The 14,219-nt window shown below is 50.9% G+C and overlaps 6 protein-coding genes across 6 annotated transcripts; 3 read left to right on the top strand and 3 right to left on the bottom strand.

The window, feature by feature from the left end:
* Nucleotides 1-1,228: 1,228 nt before the first annotated feature.
* Nucleotides 1,229-2,504, top strand: LOC124701167 (ribose-phosphate pyrophosphokinase 1-like). The gene has a single exon (XM_047233214.1). The coding sequence runs from the start codon at nt 1,286-1,288 to the stop codon at nt 2,474-2,476; it is 1,191 nt and encodes a 396-aa protein (XP_047089170.1). The 5' UTR covers nt 1,229-1,285; the 3' UTR covers nt 2,477-2,504.
* A 22-nt stretch (nt 2,505-2,526) lies between these two features.
* LOC124701165 lies at nt 2,527-5,981 on the bottom strand. The gene is made up of 9 exons (XM_047233213.1): nt 5,733-5,981; nt 5,510-5,640; nt 5,348-5,419; nt 5,080-5,225; nt 4,869-4,983; nt 4,717-4,797; nt 3,430-3,567; nt 3,056-3,143; nt 2,527-2,883 (listed from the first exon to the last, which is right to left on the bottom strand). The coding sequence occupies exons 1-9, from the start codon at nt 5,950-5,952 to the stop codon at nt 2,705-2,707; spliced, it is 1,170 nt and encodes a 389-aa protein (XP_047089169.1). The 5' UTR covers nt 5,953-5,981; the 3' UTR covers nt 2,527-2,704.
* A 2,269-nt stretch (nt 5,982-8,250) lies between these two features.
* LOC124701164 (phosphatidylinositol N-acetylglucosaminyltransferase subunit P-like) lies at nt 8,251-9,248 on the top strand. Its single transcript, XM_047233212.1, has 3 exons — nt 8,251-8,553; nt 8,632-8,750; nt 8,865-9,248. The coding sequence occupies exons 1-3, from the start codon at nt 8,288-8,290 to the stop codon at nt 8,987-8,989; spliced, it is 510 nt and encodes a 169-aa protein (XP_047089168.1). The 5' UTR covers nt 8,251-8,287; the 3' UTR covers nt 8,990-9,248.
* Nucleotides 9,249-9,262: 14 nt separating this feature from the next.
* Nucleotides 9,263-9,980, top strand: LOC124701163 (pectinesterase inhibitor 12-like). The gene has a single exon (XM_047233211.1). The coding sequence runs from the start codon at nt 9,273-9,275 to the stop codon at nt 9,822-9,824; it is 552 nt and encodes a 183-aa protein (XP_047089167.1). The 5' UTR covers nt 9,263-9,272; the 3' UTR covers nt 9,825-9,980.
* Nucleotides 9,981-10,047: 67 nt separating this feature from the next.
* Nucleotides 10,048-10,965, bottom strand: LOC124701162 (probable pterin-4-alpha-carbinolamine dehydratase, chloroplastic). The gene is made up of 2 exons (XM_047233210.1): nt 10,357-10,965; nt 10,048-10,229 (listed from the first exon to the last, which is right to left on the bottom strand). The coding sequence occupies exons 1-2, from the start codon at nt 10,913-10,915 to the stop codon at nt 10,135-10,137; spliced, it is 654 nt and encodes a 217-aa protein (XP_047089166.1). The 5' UTR covers nt 10,916-10,965; the 3' UTR covers nt 10,048-10,134.
* A 374-nt stretch (nt 10,966-11,339) lies between these two features.
* On the bottom strand, nt 11,340-13,359 carry LOC124694411 (putative casein kinase II subunit beta-4). The gene is made up of 5 exons (XM_047227399.1): nt 13,179-13,359; nt 12,867-13,085; nt 12,517-12,626; nt 12,243-12,408; nt 11,340-11,880 (listed from the first exon to the last, which is right to left on the bottom strand). The coding sequence occupies exons 1-5, from the start codon at nt 13,288-13,290 to the stop codon at nt 11,747-11,749; spliced, it is 741 nt and encodes a 246-aa protein (XP_047083355.1). The 5' UTR covers nt 13,291-13,359; the 3' UTR covers nt 11,340-11,746.
* Nucleotides 13,360-14,219: the final 860 nt, after the last annotated feature.

Raw genomic sequence — 14,219 nt, 5'->3', positions numbered from 1 at the left:
ACATCGCAACAGAGGTGACCAAGTATGATCGGTTCTTTGAGCAAAGGAGAAATGATGCCGGAGAAGTTGGTCATAGCACATATCAGAAGGTGACCGCCGCCTTGCGTATGTTAGCATATTGTATACCGGCGGATCTAGTTGAGGACCATTTGGCCATGGGAGAGAGCACTTCTATCTTGTGTGTGAAGCGCTCTGTCGTGGCAAATGTGAACGTTTTCGGTTCCACATACTTGAGAGCCCCCAATGCTCAAGACACGGCAAGACTTTTGGAGTTCAACGCCGACCGAGGATTTCCAGGTATGCTTGACTCCATTGATTGTGTGCATTGGAGTTGGAAGAATTGTCCAGGGGCATGGCATGGACAATTCAAAGGGTACAAAAAGGATGCCACTATAGTCCTTGAAGCGGTCGCCGATCATGAGACTTGGATATGGCATGCATTTTTTGGAATGCTCGGATCTTGCAATGATATCAATGTTCTTCAACGGTCACCACTAATGACAAGACTTGTAATGCAGGAAGGTCCATTGGTGGAGTTTGAAGCAAATGGCCACAAGTACAACTATGGCTACTTCCTCGCCGACGGCATATATCCAAGGTGGCAAACATTTGTGAAGCCGATTATTCAACCACGGGGTAAGAAGCAAACCCAATTTCACAATGCACAAGCGGCGGCTAGGAAAGATGTAGAGAAAGCATTTGGGATTTTGCAAGCTCAATTTGCCATTGTGAGGGGGCCGGCTAGATTTTGGGACCAAGAGTGTCTTTGGTATATCATGACCTCTTGTGTCATCATGCATAACATGATTATAAAGAATGATCGTGGGAAAGATGTCGATCGTACCCACCACGAGTTGATGGGGGTTCCCGTGCAAGTGAGGAGGTCCGCACATAGGATTGTCCGGTTCATTGCCTCGTACCATGCCATTCGCTCCAACGACACACATGATGAGCTCCAAAAGGATCTCATAGAAGAATGGTGGAATTGGCATGGACAACAATAATTGCATACTTGTTGTATTTGTTTGAAAACTATATGTTGTATTGTCTCAAAACTATGTTGTATTGTTGTATGTTGATACCTAAACTTGTTGTATTTGGTGTGAACAATTTGATGTACTTGTTGTATTGGTTGTGAACAATTTATTGTATTTTATGATATATTTTATTTGTGAATTTATGAAACTTGTTTGATCTTCTTTGATGCATAGTTGTCATTGGAGATGCTCTTATCCAAACAGACGAGGCGAGTGGCTAACCGTGCTCTGCCCTGCCCTGTCCGACGATGGCCTCCACCTCCACCTCCATGGCCAGCTTGTGCTCCTTTCTTTCCTCTCCTCGCCCATCACCCGACTTGGCAACCGTCCTACTCTCCATCGCGCCTTGTCGTCCTCTTCGCCGGAGATGGAGCTGCAGAGCCGGAAGCGGCAGCACGTACGATTACAGGAGCAGCAATAATCCAGTGCAGGCACCTCCGGACCTGCACTTCCTCCCGGAACCGGAACCGGTGGCGGAGCGTAACAACTCCACGAGCAGCCGGCTGCGCATCTTCTCCGGCACAGCGAACCCGACGCTGGCGCAGGAGATCGCCTGCTACCTGGGGCTGGAACTGGGCAAGATCAAGATCAAGCGATTCGCTGACGGCGAGCTCTACGTGCAGCTGCAGGAGAGCGTGCGCGGCTGCGACGTGTTCCTGGTGCAGCCCACCTGCCCTCCCGCCAACGAGAACCTCATGGAGCTCCTCATCATGATCGACGCCTGCCGCCGCGCCTCCGCCAAGACCATCACCGCCGTGGTCCCCTACTTCGGCTACGCGCGGGCCGACCGCAAGATGCAGGGGCGCGAGTCCATCGCTGCCAAGCTCGTCGCCAACCTCATCACGCAGGCCGGCGCCCACCGCGTCCTCGCCTGCGACCTCCACTCGGGCCAGTCCATCGGCTACTTCGACATCCCCGTCGACCACGTCTACGGCCAGCCCGTCATCCTCGACTACCTCGCCAGCAAGACCATCTGCCCCAACGACGTCGTGGTGGTCTCCCCCGACGTGGGCGGCGTCGCCAGGGCACGCGCCTTCGCCAAGAAGCTCTCCGATGCTCCCCTGGCCATTGTCGACAAGAGGCGGCTCGGCCATAACCAGGCCGAGGTCATGAACCTCATCGGCGACGTCAGGGGAAAGGTAGCCGTCATGGTGGACGACATGATCGACACGGCCGGGACCATGTCCAAGGGCGCCGAGCTGCTGCACAGGGAAGGGGCAAAAGCCGTGTACGCCTGCAGCACACACGCCGTGCTCAGCCCGCCCGCCGTCGACAGGCTCTCCGGCGGCCTCTTCCAGGAGGTGATCATCACCAACACCGTCCCCGTGCCGCTGCACCAGCAGTTCCCGCAGCTCACCGTCCTCTCCGTCGCCAACCTGCTCGGGGAGACCATCTGGCGCGTACACGACGACTGCTCCGTCAGCAGCATCTTCCAGTGATGATTATTATTACCCTTTACTACATATCATCTGTTTTCGCTGCCCATCACTTATATAGCCTCCTAGCCAAGGCAAAATACCACTACATTCAGTCACCGCGCGCCATAAACAACACATACATACAGATTACTAACGTACGTCAATCCTAACAGATTTCCCTCTGTAATCATATGATAATACTACACAACACCAAAGATTGGTTGATTGATTGATTGATTGGTTGATTTATTACATGATGAAAGCATTGGTTCCTTCTTTGCGTGCTGAACGCTCCTCCTCCTTGTCTTTGCTGCTGCTACCGCAGATTTCTTCAGCAAGTCTGATGGCACCAACACTGCTGCTGCTCATTGTCTTGCCCCGCGGTGCGCCTTGCATCTTCTTTATCTTCCCACTCAGTGACCCGCTAGCTGCGGTAACATAACCAACCAGTTACTATGGAGTGAGTATGGTCTTACTCTTACATACATCCGCATCCATCAAAAAATACCCAACAGAGGCATTCAGCAACACTACTCTCGATCTACGAAAAGTGCTAATGCCCAACAAGACCCAATCTAAGGGGTGAAAAAATGTTTGTACCTTGCCACTCAAGAACAACTTTCGACTCTCCCTTGATAACTTTTGGATACTGATCTATGCGAGAGTCTTCAAGTATCAATTCTTCCACCTGTGCCAAATCACATGAACAATAAAGAAAAAAGAGTTTGATCGCCATATATGTAGAGTATCATGCAAGTACAATAAGGACAAGGAGAAATAGTTTGATCGCCATATATGGAGTGTCATGTCTACTTCATTTGCTCACACCTACATGACTTCGCTTTAATGGTAACAATTTCCGTACACAAAAATGGCAATTCCATGCAATTTTCCCTCAAATTAAATTTTCATAGTGCTAACCAATAGTAATCAACATCTGCATCATTAAATAAATTATATTGCAACATAAGTACCTTCTTCCACAGCGAAGCATTCCGTCTCTCTCGGGTAACCAGTAGATGATCACGCAACCAAGAGGTGACCACCCAAGGCTCGCATTTGGAGATGCCAATCTTAGCATTTATGGCAGTCTCTTCAAGGATTTCACACACCTACTAAATGACAACAAAAGTACAAGTAATTGGGAAAACATAAACATGACTGATTTTTTTAGAACAAATGCTTTGGAAATTCGGACCAGTTCCACCACCTCCCCCGCCCTTAGGGGGAGCTAGTGGAGGAAGTGCTAGTAAATTACACTAAAATAAACGCAAGAAAAGTCACTCAATCAAGCATGAACAGCTATAGCTTTAGCTTACAGCATCTAGATTTTGTTGTTCGTCAATCTAGGAAAATCCAATTTGTCCAGTGGTGAAACGTGTGTTGCAGAAGCAGAGAGGCATGAGACAGTGACGATGTAGTCGGAGCAATATGATCGGATATATTAGTAGAAATCCAATATTAAATTAATTAGATTAGAAGTCAAATGGCTCATCTTAAGTCTTGGATTAATTGTTCCAAATAGAAGTTGGCAGGAATATACACCAGGTAAAAGATATTAAAACCTGACGGACTGCAGAACTACGGGGAGCCGTCGTGTAGAGGCCATAGTCCTCTGATGGCACTGGGGATACACCAGACTATTTAAAAGCAACAATCCCATGGCTTATTATTAGTACTGTGGTTAGGAACAGTTACATCACAATGCGCAACATAATGCATTTACCAACAATACATTCTGCATCGCATCGTTGTAATGCAGACAATCCACTGAGCGAAATGTGTCGTTGAATATAAACACAATCACAAAATAATTGCAACAAAAACTTTGGAATTTTGGACCACTTCCTCGCGCTTGGGGGTAGCTGGTGGAGGAAGTGCTAGTGAACTTCACTAAAATGGATGCAAGAATCATATAGCATAGAGGCAGAGAGCTTTAATAAGGGATGCAGGAACAGTGATGATGTAGTTGGAGCACTATGATCGGATATATCAGTAGAAGTCTCAGACAGCCGTTGTGTACAGGCCTTGTCCTTTGTCCACTACTTGAGGCCTATAGTGGCCGTGGGCATACAACTATGCATGGGAATATAAAAACAGGGCTTATTGTTGGCGCTGCGTTAACCAACACTAGATGACACTGCGCAACATACAGCATTTGCCAACAATATACAGCATTGTAATGCAGAGAACTGGAAGAGGTGGCATTTCAAAGAATAAAAACTTAAAGAGGGGGTGGTGGAACAGCAGGAAAACCATACCTGCTCGTATATCTGCTCGGCTCTCTTTGACAGTGCCCGTCTCTTGTAAACGCTCCATAGAAGCGTGAGCAGCGCTGCAAACTAAGGTTCCATCATCATTTGCGCTGCGTTTAGATAGATGCCTCTACAAGATGGTAATGAGACAGACGTACGAGGATAGCGAAGGTGACAACAAAGACGACATTTCCGGCGATCCACTGGCGAACTTGACAATGTAGGGGCCTATGAAGTTGCGCGACCAGGTCTGGGCATTTAAAAGCTTGGGCTCTGAATGGGAGAAATTAGAAGGAGCTCGCACTGGCAAGATATATCTACTAACAACACGTTTGGATGGATGGCGAGAGAATTCATGGTGAAGCATACTCATTATCAGTTGACGTCGTCTCAAGGAAGGCACGCACGCTCTGCAGCGCCCTATCTTTGACGACTTGGATTCCAGCGGCGGTTAGGCGGGCAGGGTGGTTGGACAGTAACTCATCGGCCATGTTTGAGATATCAAGTTGTTTGAACTGAAATTCATTGAGGGAGCAGAATTACTAGATGAGGACACGGGCAGCAGGAGGGTTATTACATGGTATAAAATTGTGATAATTAGATGAGGTATATATGTAAAAAACAAAAGCAATAGTACCGAGATTTTGCCGGTGTGGCCGCATAAAGCGCGGGCATGGTCGTCGCAAACCCTGCGATGCAGCAGCTCTGCCTGCAAGTGGATTTTACCGAGGTAATCATTCATGTGGGTGCGTAGCAAGAAGAAGTGCAAGAGAAAGGGGGCAGGCGGGCAGGGCAGTACGATATTGTTAGCAGTTCGGGTGAGCCGACCATCCTCTACGCATGTGTTGCCATATTTCTTGAATCCCTGCACGCACTCCATCATCTTGCCGTCCACGCACCGCCCGTTCTCAGGGCAGGGTTCACAGGAATCTGCTCAGATGAACAACGGTGGTTAAATTGCTGAGACAGACAGACAGACAGACTTGAGCGAGATTGATTTGGAGCTAGAGCTAGGAAATCACCGTAGTCGGCGTAAGGAGAGTCGGAGTCGCACAAGGGGTTGGGGTTGGGGTTGGGGCGGCGGTTGAAGAGGCTGCAGGCTGCGGCCACCCCGGCCGCGATGGCGAGCACGGCAAGAAAGCGGAGGAGGTCCTCGCCGCCTGCGGGGAAGAGTCCCGGAGGCGGCTCGGAGAGAGACCACCGGGGCTCGGACCTGCTCCTCCTCCCCGGCCGCCGCGGCATCCTCTTCTCCTCCTCCGCCGCTGCCGCCGCCGCCGCGTGGAGTGTTTCTTTTTTCTTTGCTTTTCTGAAAACGAAAACGACCCGTGGAGGTGAGTGAGCCGTAGTAGTACTGTATGTGAGTTGGAGAGGGTTTCCGACGGCACTTGCACGCACACACGCACGGCAGCCTCGGAGGGCCAATTCACTCGATCTGATCCCCGCACCCCAGCCTCCCAGCCCTAACCGCCGCCGCCGGTAGCGTCGCCGGGGCAAAGATCAATGGGCGTGGCGGCGGCGGGGGCCCTTCCTTGTCGACGCATGGTGGACGGCGGCCGGATCTCCTCTCCTCGAGCATGGCGGACGCGCGGATGGGATGGGCGACGGCGGCCTGCGCTGCGCCTCCTTCTCCCGTCGGCTCTCCCCTGGTGGATCGGCCGGCGCGATTGGGATGGGCGGTGGCAGCCTGCCTGCGGTCTTCCTCCTCCCGTCGGCTCTCCGCAGCACTCCGGCGAGGGCCGGTGGTGGGCGGCGGCCGGGCCCATGGCTCGCGCCAATTCCCCCCCCCCCTCTCGCCGGTGAGTGGAGGCGATCTCGGGCTTCACCCATGACACGAGGTCGCCCATGGCAGCAGCCTTGGGTACGACGGTAGAGGTGGCCCTCTTCTTCGCCGGAGAGGGTCAGCCTACGGTTGGTGGTGGTGGATCTATCGATCTATCACCGCATTCCGGCGGCAAGATGGAGATGCATGGAAACCGGCGACGGAGTCATCGGTGGAGGGTTGGAGTGGCCAGCCCGGGATGGTCGTCGACGTGGGGTCCGACCTGAATAAAGGCGGTGGTCCTAGGGTCTCTCTTGCGTGAAGAGGAAGACCTACCGGAGGCCTGGACTCGTGATCTAGCCAGAGTGTTGAGTTCCGTAAGGCTCGCCGGCGAATGTAACAGTGCTTTTTGCCCGGAGTTTGCTTCGGATCGGTGGTATTCGGTCGTGCGCACCCATGCTTTTATTCCGACCGATTGGTTCTGGAGGGAGCGGCGCGAAGCTCTTTTTCCGTGTTGACATCAAGTGACTATGGATCCATGATGAACGTCGGAAGAAGAGAAATTCATGAAGGCCGGAGGGGAGGACTAGCTAAGGGAGGTTCAAGTCTCCTCGCTGTTGAGGGACTTGCTTGATGTTCCGGGCTTCACAGCAGCGGTATGAAAGTGGGGGCGACAACACGGTGAAGTTCGAGTCCTACCTTTCGGGGTGAAAACCCAAGGTCCGGCCTTAACCGGTTGTGCCCGGCAATGACCTTGTTGGAGGCATTGTTTTGAGAGCGGAGACTATCTTCAGGGTGAAAACCTAAGATCGTTGATCGGGCGACGACGGTGTTAGAGCACTGTTTCCTTCTTGGAGGCGTCGTTTTTGGAGAGTCTGTATTTCAGGTGTTGTCTTGGCGGTGGATGTATTGCTGTTGTTAGGTCCTAGATACTGTAGTGGGACTTTCGTTTTTTAGTTTTCTTTTTCTTTGTTGGCTGTGTGCATCCGTAGTGTCATTAGGGTGATGTGTTGTTGCAGAGGCTGGGTGTAGGGATGTAAATGGTACGGATAATTTCTGTTCTGAATCCGCTTCCATATCCGTTTTTGAAGATATGGTATGCGTTTTTAGAAATCCGCCGGATATGGATACGGATGCGGATAGTGATCAAGCGGATATCCGGCAGATATGGTAGAGGATATGGTATTGATACTATCCGACGGATACGGATTATCCGCCATTTTTTACGGATTATCCGAGGTCTACAAAGAGGATAATCCGAGAAAATTAGCCCAACCCTAAATATTTAGACAATATAGTTAGTTCATCGGTCAAAATATGTATGCTATTAGTATACAAATTGCTTTGTTGTACGAAATAGTGTGTACATTTAGCTATATTCTATAATTACAAGCATATTTTACATAGAAAAGTATACTTTTAATTTTTTATGTGTATATTTTCTTAATAATCCGTTTCCGATCTGAGTCCGCTCTTAATCCGCTCCATATCCGTAATCCGATATAATCCGCATCCAAACCCGCATCCGACCATTATCCGCTCCATTTCGAATCCGTTACAAAAATATGGTAAAGGATATGGTAAGAGCAATATCCGATCCGATCCGATCCGTTTACATCCCTAGCTGGATGTAATTGGTATCTTTTTGATATTAATATATTACCTTTATCGGGGAAAAAAATGTAAGTTGGAGTAGCCCACACACGGAGGGACAAGACAAGCAAAGCAAGCCCAGTAAGCCCAACCTGCCCTCAGAGGAATCCAACCAACTCCACTGGATTCGCCGGCAAGGCAAGGCAAGGGGGAGACGAGATTCGGATGGATTCGCCGGCGGAGACGTTGGTGGTCCGGAGCCCTCGGCAGACGGTCAGCCTTCTCCGCAACCGCAGCCGTCGGCCTCGATTCGGCCGGGAACGGGAACGGGAGCGGGATCCCGCGGCGGCGGCGGCGGGGCCCAAGCCATCGGAGGTGTACGGATTCGTGGGGTCCATCACCACCGTGATCGCCACGGCGGTGTACCTGGCGTGGGCGTACACGCCGGAGCCCTGGCTCAACTCGCTCGGCATCACCTACTACCCCACCAAGTAATGCCTTGCCTTGCCATTCATTTCATTTCCCCCTGCCTTGCTAACATGAATTACTACTGCTGTATCTGGATCAAGGTACTGGGCGGTGGCGGTGCCGGCGTTCTTGATGGTGGCGGTGGCGCTCTCCCTGCTCGCCTACGTAGGCTCCAACTTCCTCGCAACTCCTCCCCCGACATCCTTCAACACAATCTTCGGTTCGTTCTCTCTTTTTTTAACAAACACCCTCTAAACCAACCAGCAGTGAATATCCCCCAATGTAGGTTGCTCTTCTTGCTCATGAATATCCCCCATCTTTAAAATCATTACAGATGAGTACAGTCGAGAACGCGCCACCATGATGGACGCAACAGAACAAGAAGAAGCAGAGAGGCCAATCGAACCGATTTCAGACATGAGCATTCATCACATCAACACCCTCATGTTCCCGGCCTAACTGATCACTCTCACTTGTATAAATTCAAATCCATTGTTTTGTCCTTGCTCACCAAAACGTACTACTACTATTCTTGCTCCCTTGTATATTGGACAAACACAACTGTTAATCTTTGTCGAGTCTATATATAGACCAGACTGATGGTGGAACGAAAATTGGCCTCCGATAAACGCTCCCATCCCCCTGCCATGCCTATATATGATGATGCTCAATCACCCTTTTATCTAATAACTTGTTTCTCATAGATTGAATAATTCCTTTCAGCAGCACAGAATAAGAGACGATGAAGCAACCATCAATCATGTCTCGGCCCGTGGCCCTCATTGCCGTCGTGCTGGCGGTGATCCTTACTGGTCGTGCAGTCGACGCGACTGTGGCCAGCACCTGCAAGGAGGCGGCCGCCAGCGACGTGCGGGTCAGCCTGCAGCTGTGCCTGTCGCAGCTCAGCAACCAACGGGGCGCCGCGGACGCGGACGCATGGGGCCTGGCCAAAGTGGCCTCCCTGGCGGGCGTCAACAACGCGGCCCTCGCCGCGGACGACGTCAAGACCCTCTTGGCGGGCAACCCAAGCCTTCCCATGAAGCAGGCACTGGCCAAGTGCGCCGCGGTGTACAGCCAGGCGGGCTTCGCCTTTGCGGAGGCCAGCGACGAGATCAACCAGCGGTCCTATGCCACTGGGAAGAAGAAGCTAGAGGAGGCCCTGGCGCAGGCGCAGCAGTGCAACGCAGCATTTGGGATACACGGGGTGACGCTGCCGCAGCCGCTGGCACAGCATACCGTCGACTCCATCCAGATCGCCATCATCGCCCAAGCCATCACCGGCCTCATTAAGTGATCTATGAGTTTGAGCAAGTACGTGCAACCTAGTAATAAGTAGCTATACTATATATACGGACAGTATGGCGATCCAGTTTCCCTTTCACATTTCGTATGCAATTGATGTGGTCTCGTCTGGCGTCGATCGGAGATCTTGACAAATGATGATCATACTATTCTTATAAAAAAAAAACACTGTACTGGTACAAATGTGAGCTGATCAATTTCATGAAACAAAACTACAACGAAGGGATTTGGCTCCTCTTGTATGTATGTATGTATGCGGAAGAAGAAGAAAAAGAACTACAGTAGTTAAGGAGTATCTGGATCTAGCATGCCCAGACTCTCTTCTTTGGGATAAGATCTTGCGTCTTGATCTGGTCTATCCTGGCAGCGATGATGAAGTCGTTCACGCTCAGCCCACCTACAGCAGCAGCAGCAGCAGCAGCAAGCCACCCATTAATTCATTGTTCAAGCCAACAAGGCAGCTCATATTATCATTCTAAGTAAAGTAGGAGTAGTTGAAGAATGAGGAGGTGCATGGTGGTTACCTAGGGACGTGGAGTAGAGCTGCGCCCTGACTTGGTTGGGCGCCTCGAACCCGAGCTTCGCCGGCACATACCCACCGCAGCCGGCACCGCTCTCCAGCGCCCTGGTAATCCTGGACACCAGCTCCTCCCCGCAGGCCTGGTCCTTGACCTTCCAGACGCACTCGAGCTTGAGCAGGTCGTCCTGGTTGTCGTGGGTGCAAGGGAAGAGGAGCCTCCATCCGACCACCTTGTGGAGGAGCCTGCGCGCGTCGTCCTGGGAGAGCAGCTCGGGGTCGGCCTGGAGGGGCACGCGGGAGAGGGAGAGCACGGACACGGTGGGGATGAGGATGCGGTGCAGCGTGTCCACGTTGCCCAGCGTCTTCTCCCCCCATTCGCTCGCGATCTCCTCCGGGAACGGGTCCCGCGCGCCAAAGTCACCCAGCATGTCCGCCATGGCAACCACCTTCCGGAGGCTCCGGCTGCCAAGTCGAATCCTCATCGTTGCGGCGGCCTTGCCATTGCCAGGTGCCACGACAGAGAAGGCCGCCGCCGGAGCGGCTGGGCTGAGCATGAGCGCCATCGATATGATATGATGGAGGAGTGGAACGGATGGATGGGATGGATGATGCACAGCTGAGAGATGGAAGCAGTGGACGAACGAGCTTCTTATCTGGCCGTCCCGACTAGTTTCTTTTATCACCACACACACACACACACACACACGCACACGAACGTGCTCGTGGAAGCAACTTTTGTTGGTTTCTTCCTTCTCATCTCTTCTGGATCCAATCCGACGCAGATTTATTATTGTGCATCTACAAAAGCCAAATCAAGCAAGGAAAATGTAAATAGTTTTCAATTCATCATCTCCTCTGCTTAATTCTTGTTCTGGAAGTGCACACTTCACTGCTGCATAAGACATGAACAGATGGATCCATCCAACTGACCAATGAGGATCGGTTTGCAATACTACGTAGATAACAAACTACACTTGCAAGACAACAGGAGGTCCATTCCCGCAGTAAACACTTCATTAAACTTGCAGCATCTTAGTATCCATGATTTCCTCCGCCCGTAAATCAGAGCAGATAAGGAAGAGTGGAATACATTAGGATACAAACAGATACACCAGCTTATGGCATTTCTAAATCAAAACAGAGCAACATGCCATTTCACGAAGATCATCAGACCATACAACATGACACGAGGTGCTCCTTGAGATTTCTTCCTTCAACAAATGTGGCTGCCAAGATTTCTTTTCTTTTCACTAGGGCAGTAACCTTCAAAAAAAAATGGGGCATGCTTGTTCGGTGTTTCTTTTAGTACCATTTTCATGCTTCCATGCTTGTCCGTATCTCCAGATGACTACCAGAAAGAAGCAGCAACCAGTGCACCGCCAAAATAAATACACTCATGTTTTCTTATGAACCTTGAAGCCGAATATCCGGGGAACATATTGCTGTGATGGCTTCGGTGGCTTCAAGTGTGAATGTGCCATCATGAAAAGATGAGGAAACGTCGTCCCAAAGAAAGCTCCATCAATGTCTGGGAAAACTTAAGGCCATACAAGATCAACATAGACACTACTTGCATCAGTACACATGCAAAGATATAACTGTTGTAAAATAAAACAGCAGACTATGGAAAGCGTCAGGGCTGCAGAGGCAAGCAAAAAAAATAAATACTACAGTTTAAAATGCCTTTGCGCCCCATTCATGAGAAAGGCAGCCAGACATTGTTGAAGCTATGAGTTTCATAGCCATAAGTCTCGTTGAAAGGTAATAGTAAGTGTAATACTGAAAATAGCAATGATAGAACCATCACTACTCCCATTCTTACCAAGACCAGAGGTTCTGGAGTGACCAGAGCTACGAGTGCTTATCTAAGTAAGATGCTTAAAAGGATACTTGCTTGGTGTTTCGATCTTGGGTAGTAGAGATCTTCGCATTTTGGGCAATATATCTTGACAGTACTGGACCTCGGAACATCAGACTGCCCCACTGGCAAACAAGGCTGGCCACCACAGGACACACGAGGGCACCTTCCAAAGTCACAGTTCTTGAACTTGTCCAACTACAGAAACATTCATATGAGGGATTATTAATGAGACCCTCTACTGTGATTGATGCTGGCCAGTTGATGGCAATCATAAGAGTAGAAAATAGTGCTAGGTAGCTTTACCATTGCAGCCAAGCCTTTAGTGGTCAAGATGTACCGGGCATGAACTAAGCCGTAAAGCGTCTCCGCGGCCGCCACGATCAATTCATTCTGCTCCTCAGCAAACACATCACCTGCGTGGAAGAGTAAGATCACTCCATCCAGTGCCGCACAAAACTCAAGACATGAATTGAATTACAACTTATGATGATCAAATTGAGCAAAGATTACAAACAATTGAGTGGCTTAACAACTGATGATAATATATATACACAATGAGTGTGGCTTAGAGACTGATGATCATAATGAGGTGAGGTGTACACAAAAGGAGAGAGATATCAAAATGGATCAATGGATGTTTTTAGGGTGCTTACCCTGAACTGGCTCGAGGTCGAGGATGAGGTCGAGCGCGTGATCGTAATACGGCACTTGGGTGCTGAGGCCGCACATGTTGAAGTCGTCCTGGATGTAGTCGTCGTCGACCTCGGCGAAGAACTCGTTGCCTCTGAGGTTGCAGAACCAGTTGATCCAGAAGGTGTCGTCGTCCCCCTCGGAGGCACTGTTGTCTTCCTCGCTGTCGGAATCCAGCTGCTCTGTGGTTCCAAACGAACAAGCAGCAGAGAATCAGATGACGGCGGCGGGCGGGGGGGCAGTAGAAAGAAGAGCTTCTTGATGGATGGGGATACCTTTGGTGGGCGGGATGGAGGAGGGGAGCTTGGCGGCGCGGGATGTGGAGGGCGACGACCTCTCGCTCCGCAGGTGCCTGTCGAGGGCGTCGTTGATGCGCTTGCGGTCCATCGCTGGCGGCTGGAGGTGGCCGGGAGGGCGGGCGTGCGAGCTAGGGTTTCTTTCGCTTGGATTGGACCGACGGCGACGGGAGGGAGAAAGAAGACAGAGATTCTGATTCCAATCCTCACTCTGCCTGCCTCGTCGAATGGCACTGGAGGAAGGAAGAAGAGGATAGCCTTGTTTTCGGCCCACGGGCTCAGGCCAAGACGGCCCAGGAGTACATCTGATTTAATTATGTCCTGATTATAATAAGTATTGATTCATCTGCCCAAAAAAAAGTAGTGATTCATTTTTATGAGAGTTTTAATAGGATTCTAGTATCACTTTTCCTTATCCTTGATGTGTAGGTGTTTTGAACTTTTATGGACAAAGGAGCCAATATGGAGGAGTTATATGCACCAGAACTTAGAGCATCTCTAACAGTAACCGAAAAAGTGGTCGAAGGCGAAAAAGTCCGGTGACAATACGGGTTTAGGCCGAAAGTGGGCCAGAAAGGAGCCCGAACTCTCGGCCTGACCCGTAAAATGAGTTCGGGGGCCCGAGAAACTCGGCGGTCGCCCCGTATTAAAACAGGCCGCTGAGGGGAGTTCGGTTTCCAAACCCTACTCCCCTCCGCCGCTACCACTCCCTCTGTCGCCGCCTGCTTCCTCTCCGGCGAGCAATCCAGCTCACAGCAGCCCACCTTCGCCCCAGCTCCGTGACGCCATGGCCTCGCGAGGTGGCTCTGCAGGGCGCGGCGCTGGATTAGGCGGCGGGGACTCGCCGGGAGGAGCGTGTCCGCCGCGTCAAGCTCGAGATAGTCGAGCTTGACTCGGACAAGTGAACGCTCTTCACCGGATTCCTTGTCGACGCAGTCTCCGCCTCGATGCTCCGCCACCACCGGCACCGCCGCGCGCAGAGGCCAAGCGGGCCGCATTTTGCTTCAAATTAGTTAGCGT

This window comes from Lolium rigidum, chromosome 3 (genome assembly GCF_022539505.1).
Source record: "Lolium rigidum isolate FL_2022 chromosome 3, APGP_CSIRO_Lrig_0.1, whole genome shotgun sequence".
Classification (NCBI taxonomy): domain Eukaryota; kingdom Viridiplantae; phylum Streptophyta; class Magnoliopsida; order Poales; family Poaceae; genus Lolium; species Lolium rigidum.
Note: the sequence above shows the minus strand (reverse complement) of the source record. Positions and strands in the feature narration are given on the sequence as shown.

Bases quoted from the DNA above. Each gene is read 5' to 3' on its own strand.
- LOC124701167 (XM_047233214.1), top strand. From the start codon at position 1,286: ATGGCCTCCACCTCCACCTCCATGGCCAGCTTGTGCTCCTTTCTTTCC.
- LOC124701165 (XM_047233213.1), bottom strand. From the start codon at position 5,952: ATGCCGCGGCGGCCGGGGAGGAGGAGCAGGTCCGAGCCCCGGTGGTCT. The intron at 5,226-5,347 runs GTACTATTGCTT...AATGAATTTCAG, and splicing joins GCCACACCGGCAAAATCTCG to TTCAAACAACTTGATATCTC. The intron at 4,798-4,868 runs GTACGTCTGTCT...ATGGAACCTTAG, and splicing joins TTGTCACCTTCGCTATCCTC to TTTGCAGCGCTGCTCACGCT.
- LOC124701163 (XM_047233211.1), top strand. From the start codon at position 9,273: ATGAAGCAACCATCAATCATGTCTCGGCCCGTGGCCCTCATTGCCGTC.
- LOC124694411 (XM_047227399.1), bottom strand. From the start codon at position 13,290: ATGGACCGCAAGCGCATCAACGACGCCCTCGACAGGCACCTGCGGAGC. The intron at 13,086-13,178 runs GTATCCCCATCC...TTGGAACCACAG, and splicing joins CTCCATCCCGCCCACCAAAG to AGCAGCTGGATTCCGACAGC. The intron at 12,627-12,866 runs GTAAGCACCCTA...TCTTCCACGCAG, and splicing joins CGACCTCGAGCCAGTTCAGG to GTGATGTGTTTGCTGAGGAG.
- LOC124701164 (XM_047233212.1), top strand. From the start codon at position 8,288: ATGGATTCGCCGGCGGAGACGTTGGTGGTCCGGAGCCCTCGGCAGACG. The intron at 8,554-8,631 runs GTAATGCCTTGC...ATCTGGATCAAG, and splicing joins ATCACCTACTACCCCACCAA to GTACTGGGCGGTGGCGGTGC. The intron at 8,751-8,864 runs GTTCGTTCTCTC...AAATCATTACAG, and splicing joins ATCCTTCAACACAATCTTCG to ATGAGTACAGTCGAGAACGC.
- LOC124701162 (XM_047233210.1), bottom strand. From the start codon at position 10,915: ATGGCGCTCATGCTCAGCCCAGCCGCTCCGGCGGCGGCCTTCTCTGTC. The intron at 10,230-10,356 runs GTAACCACCATG...CTGCTGCTGTAG, and splicing joins GCTCTACTCCACGTCCCTAG to GTGGGCTGAGCGTGAACGAC.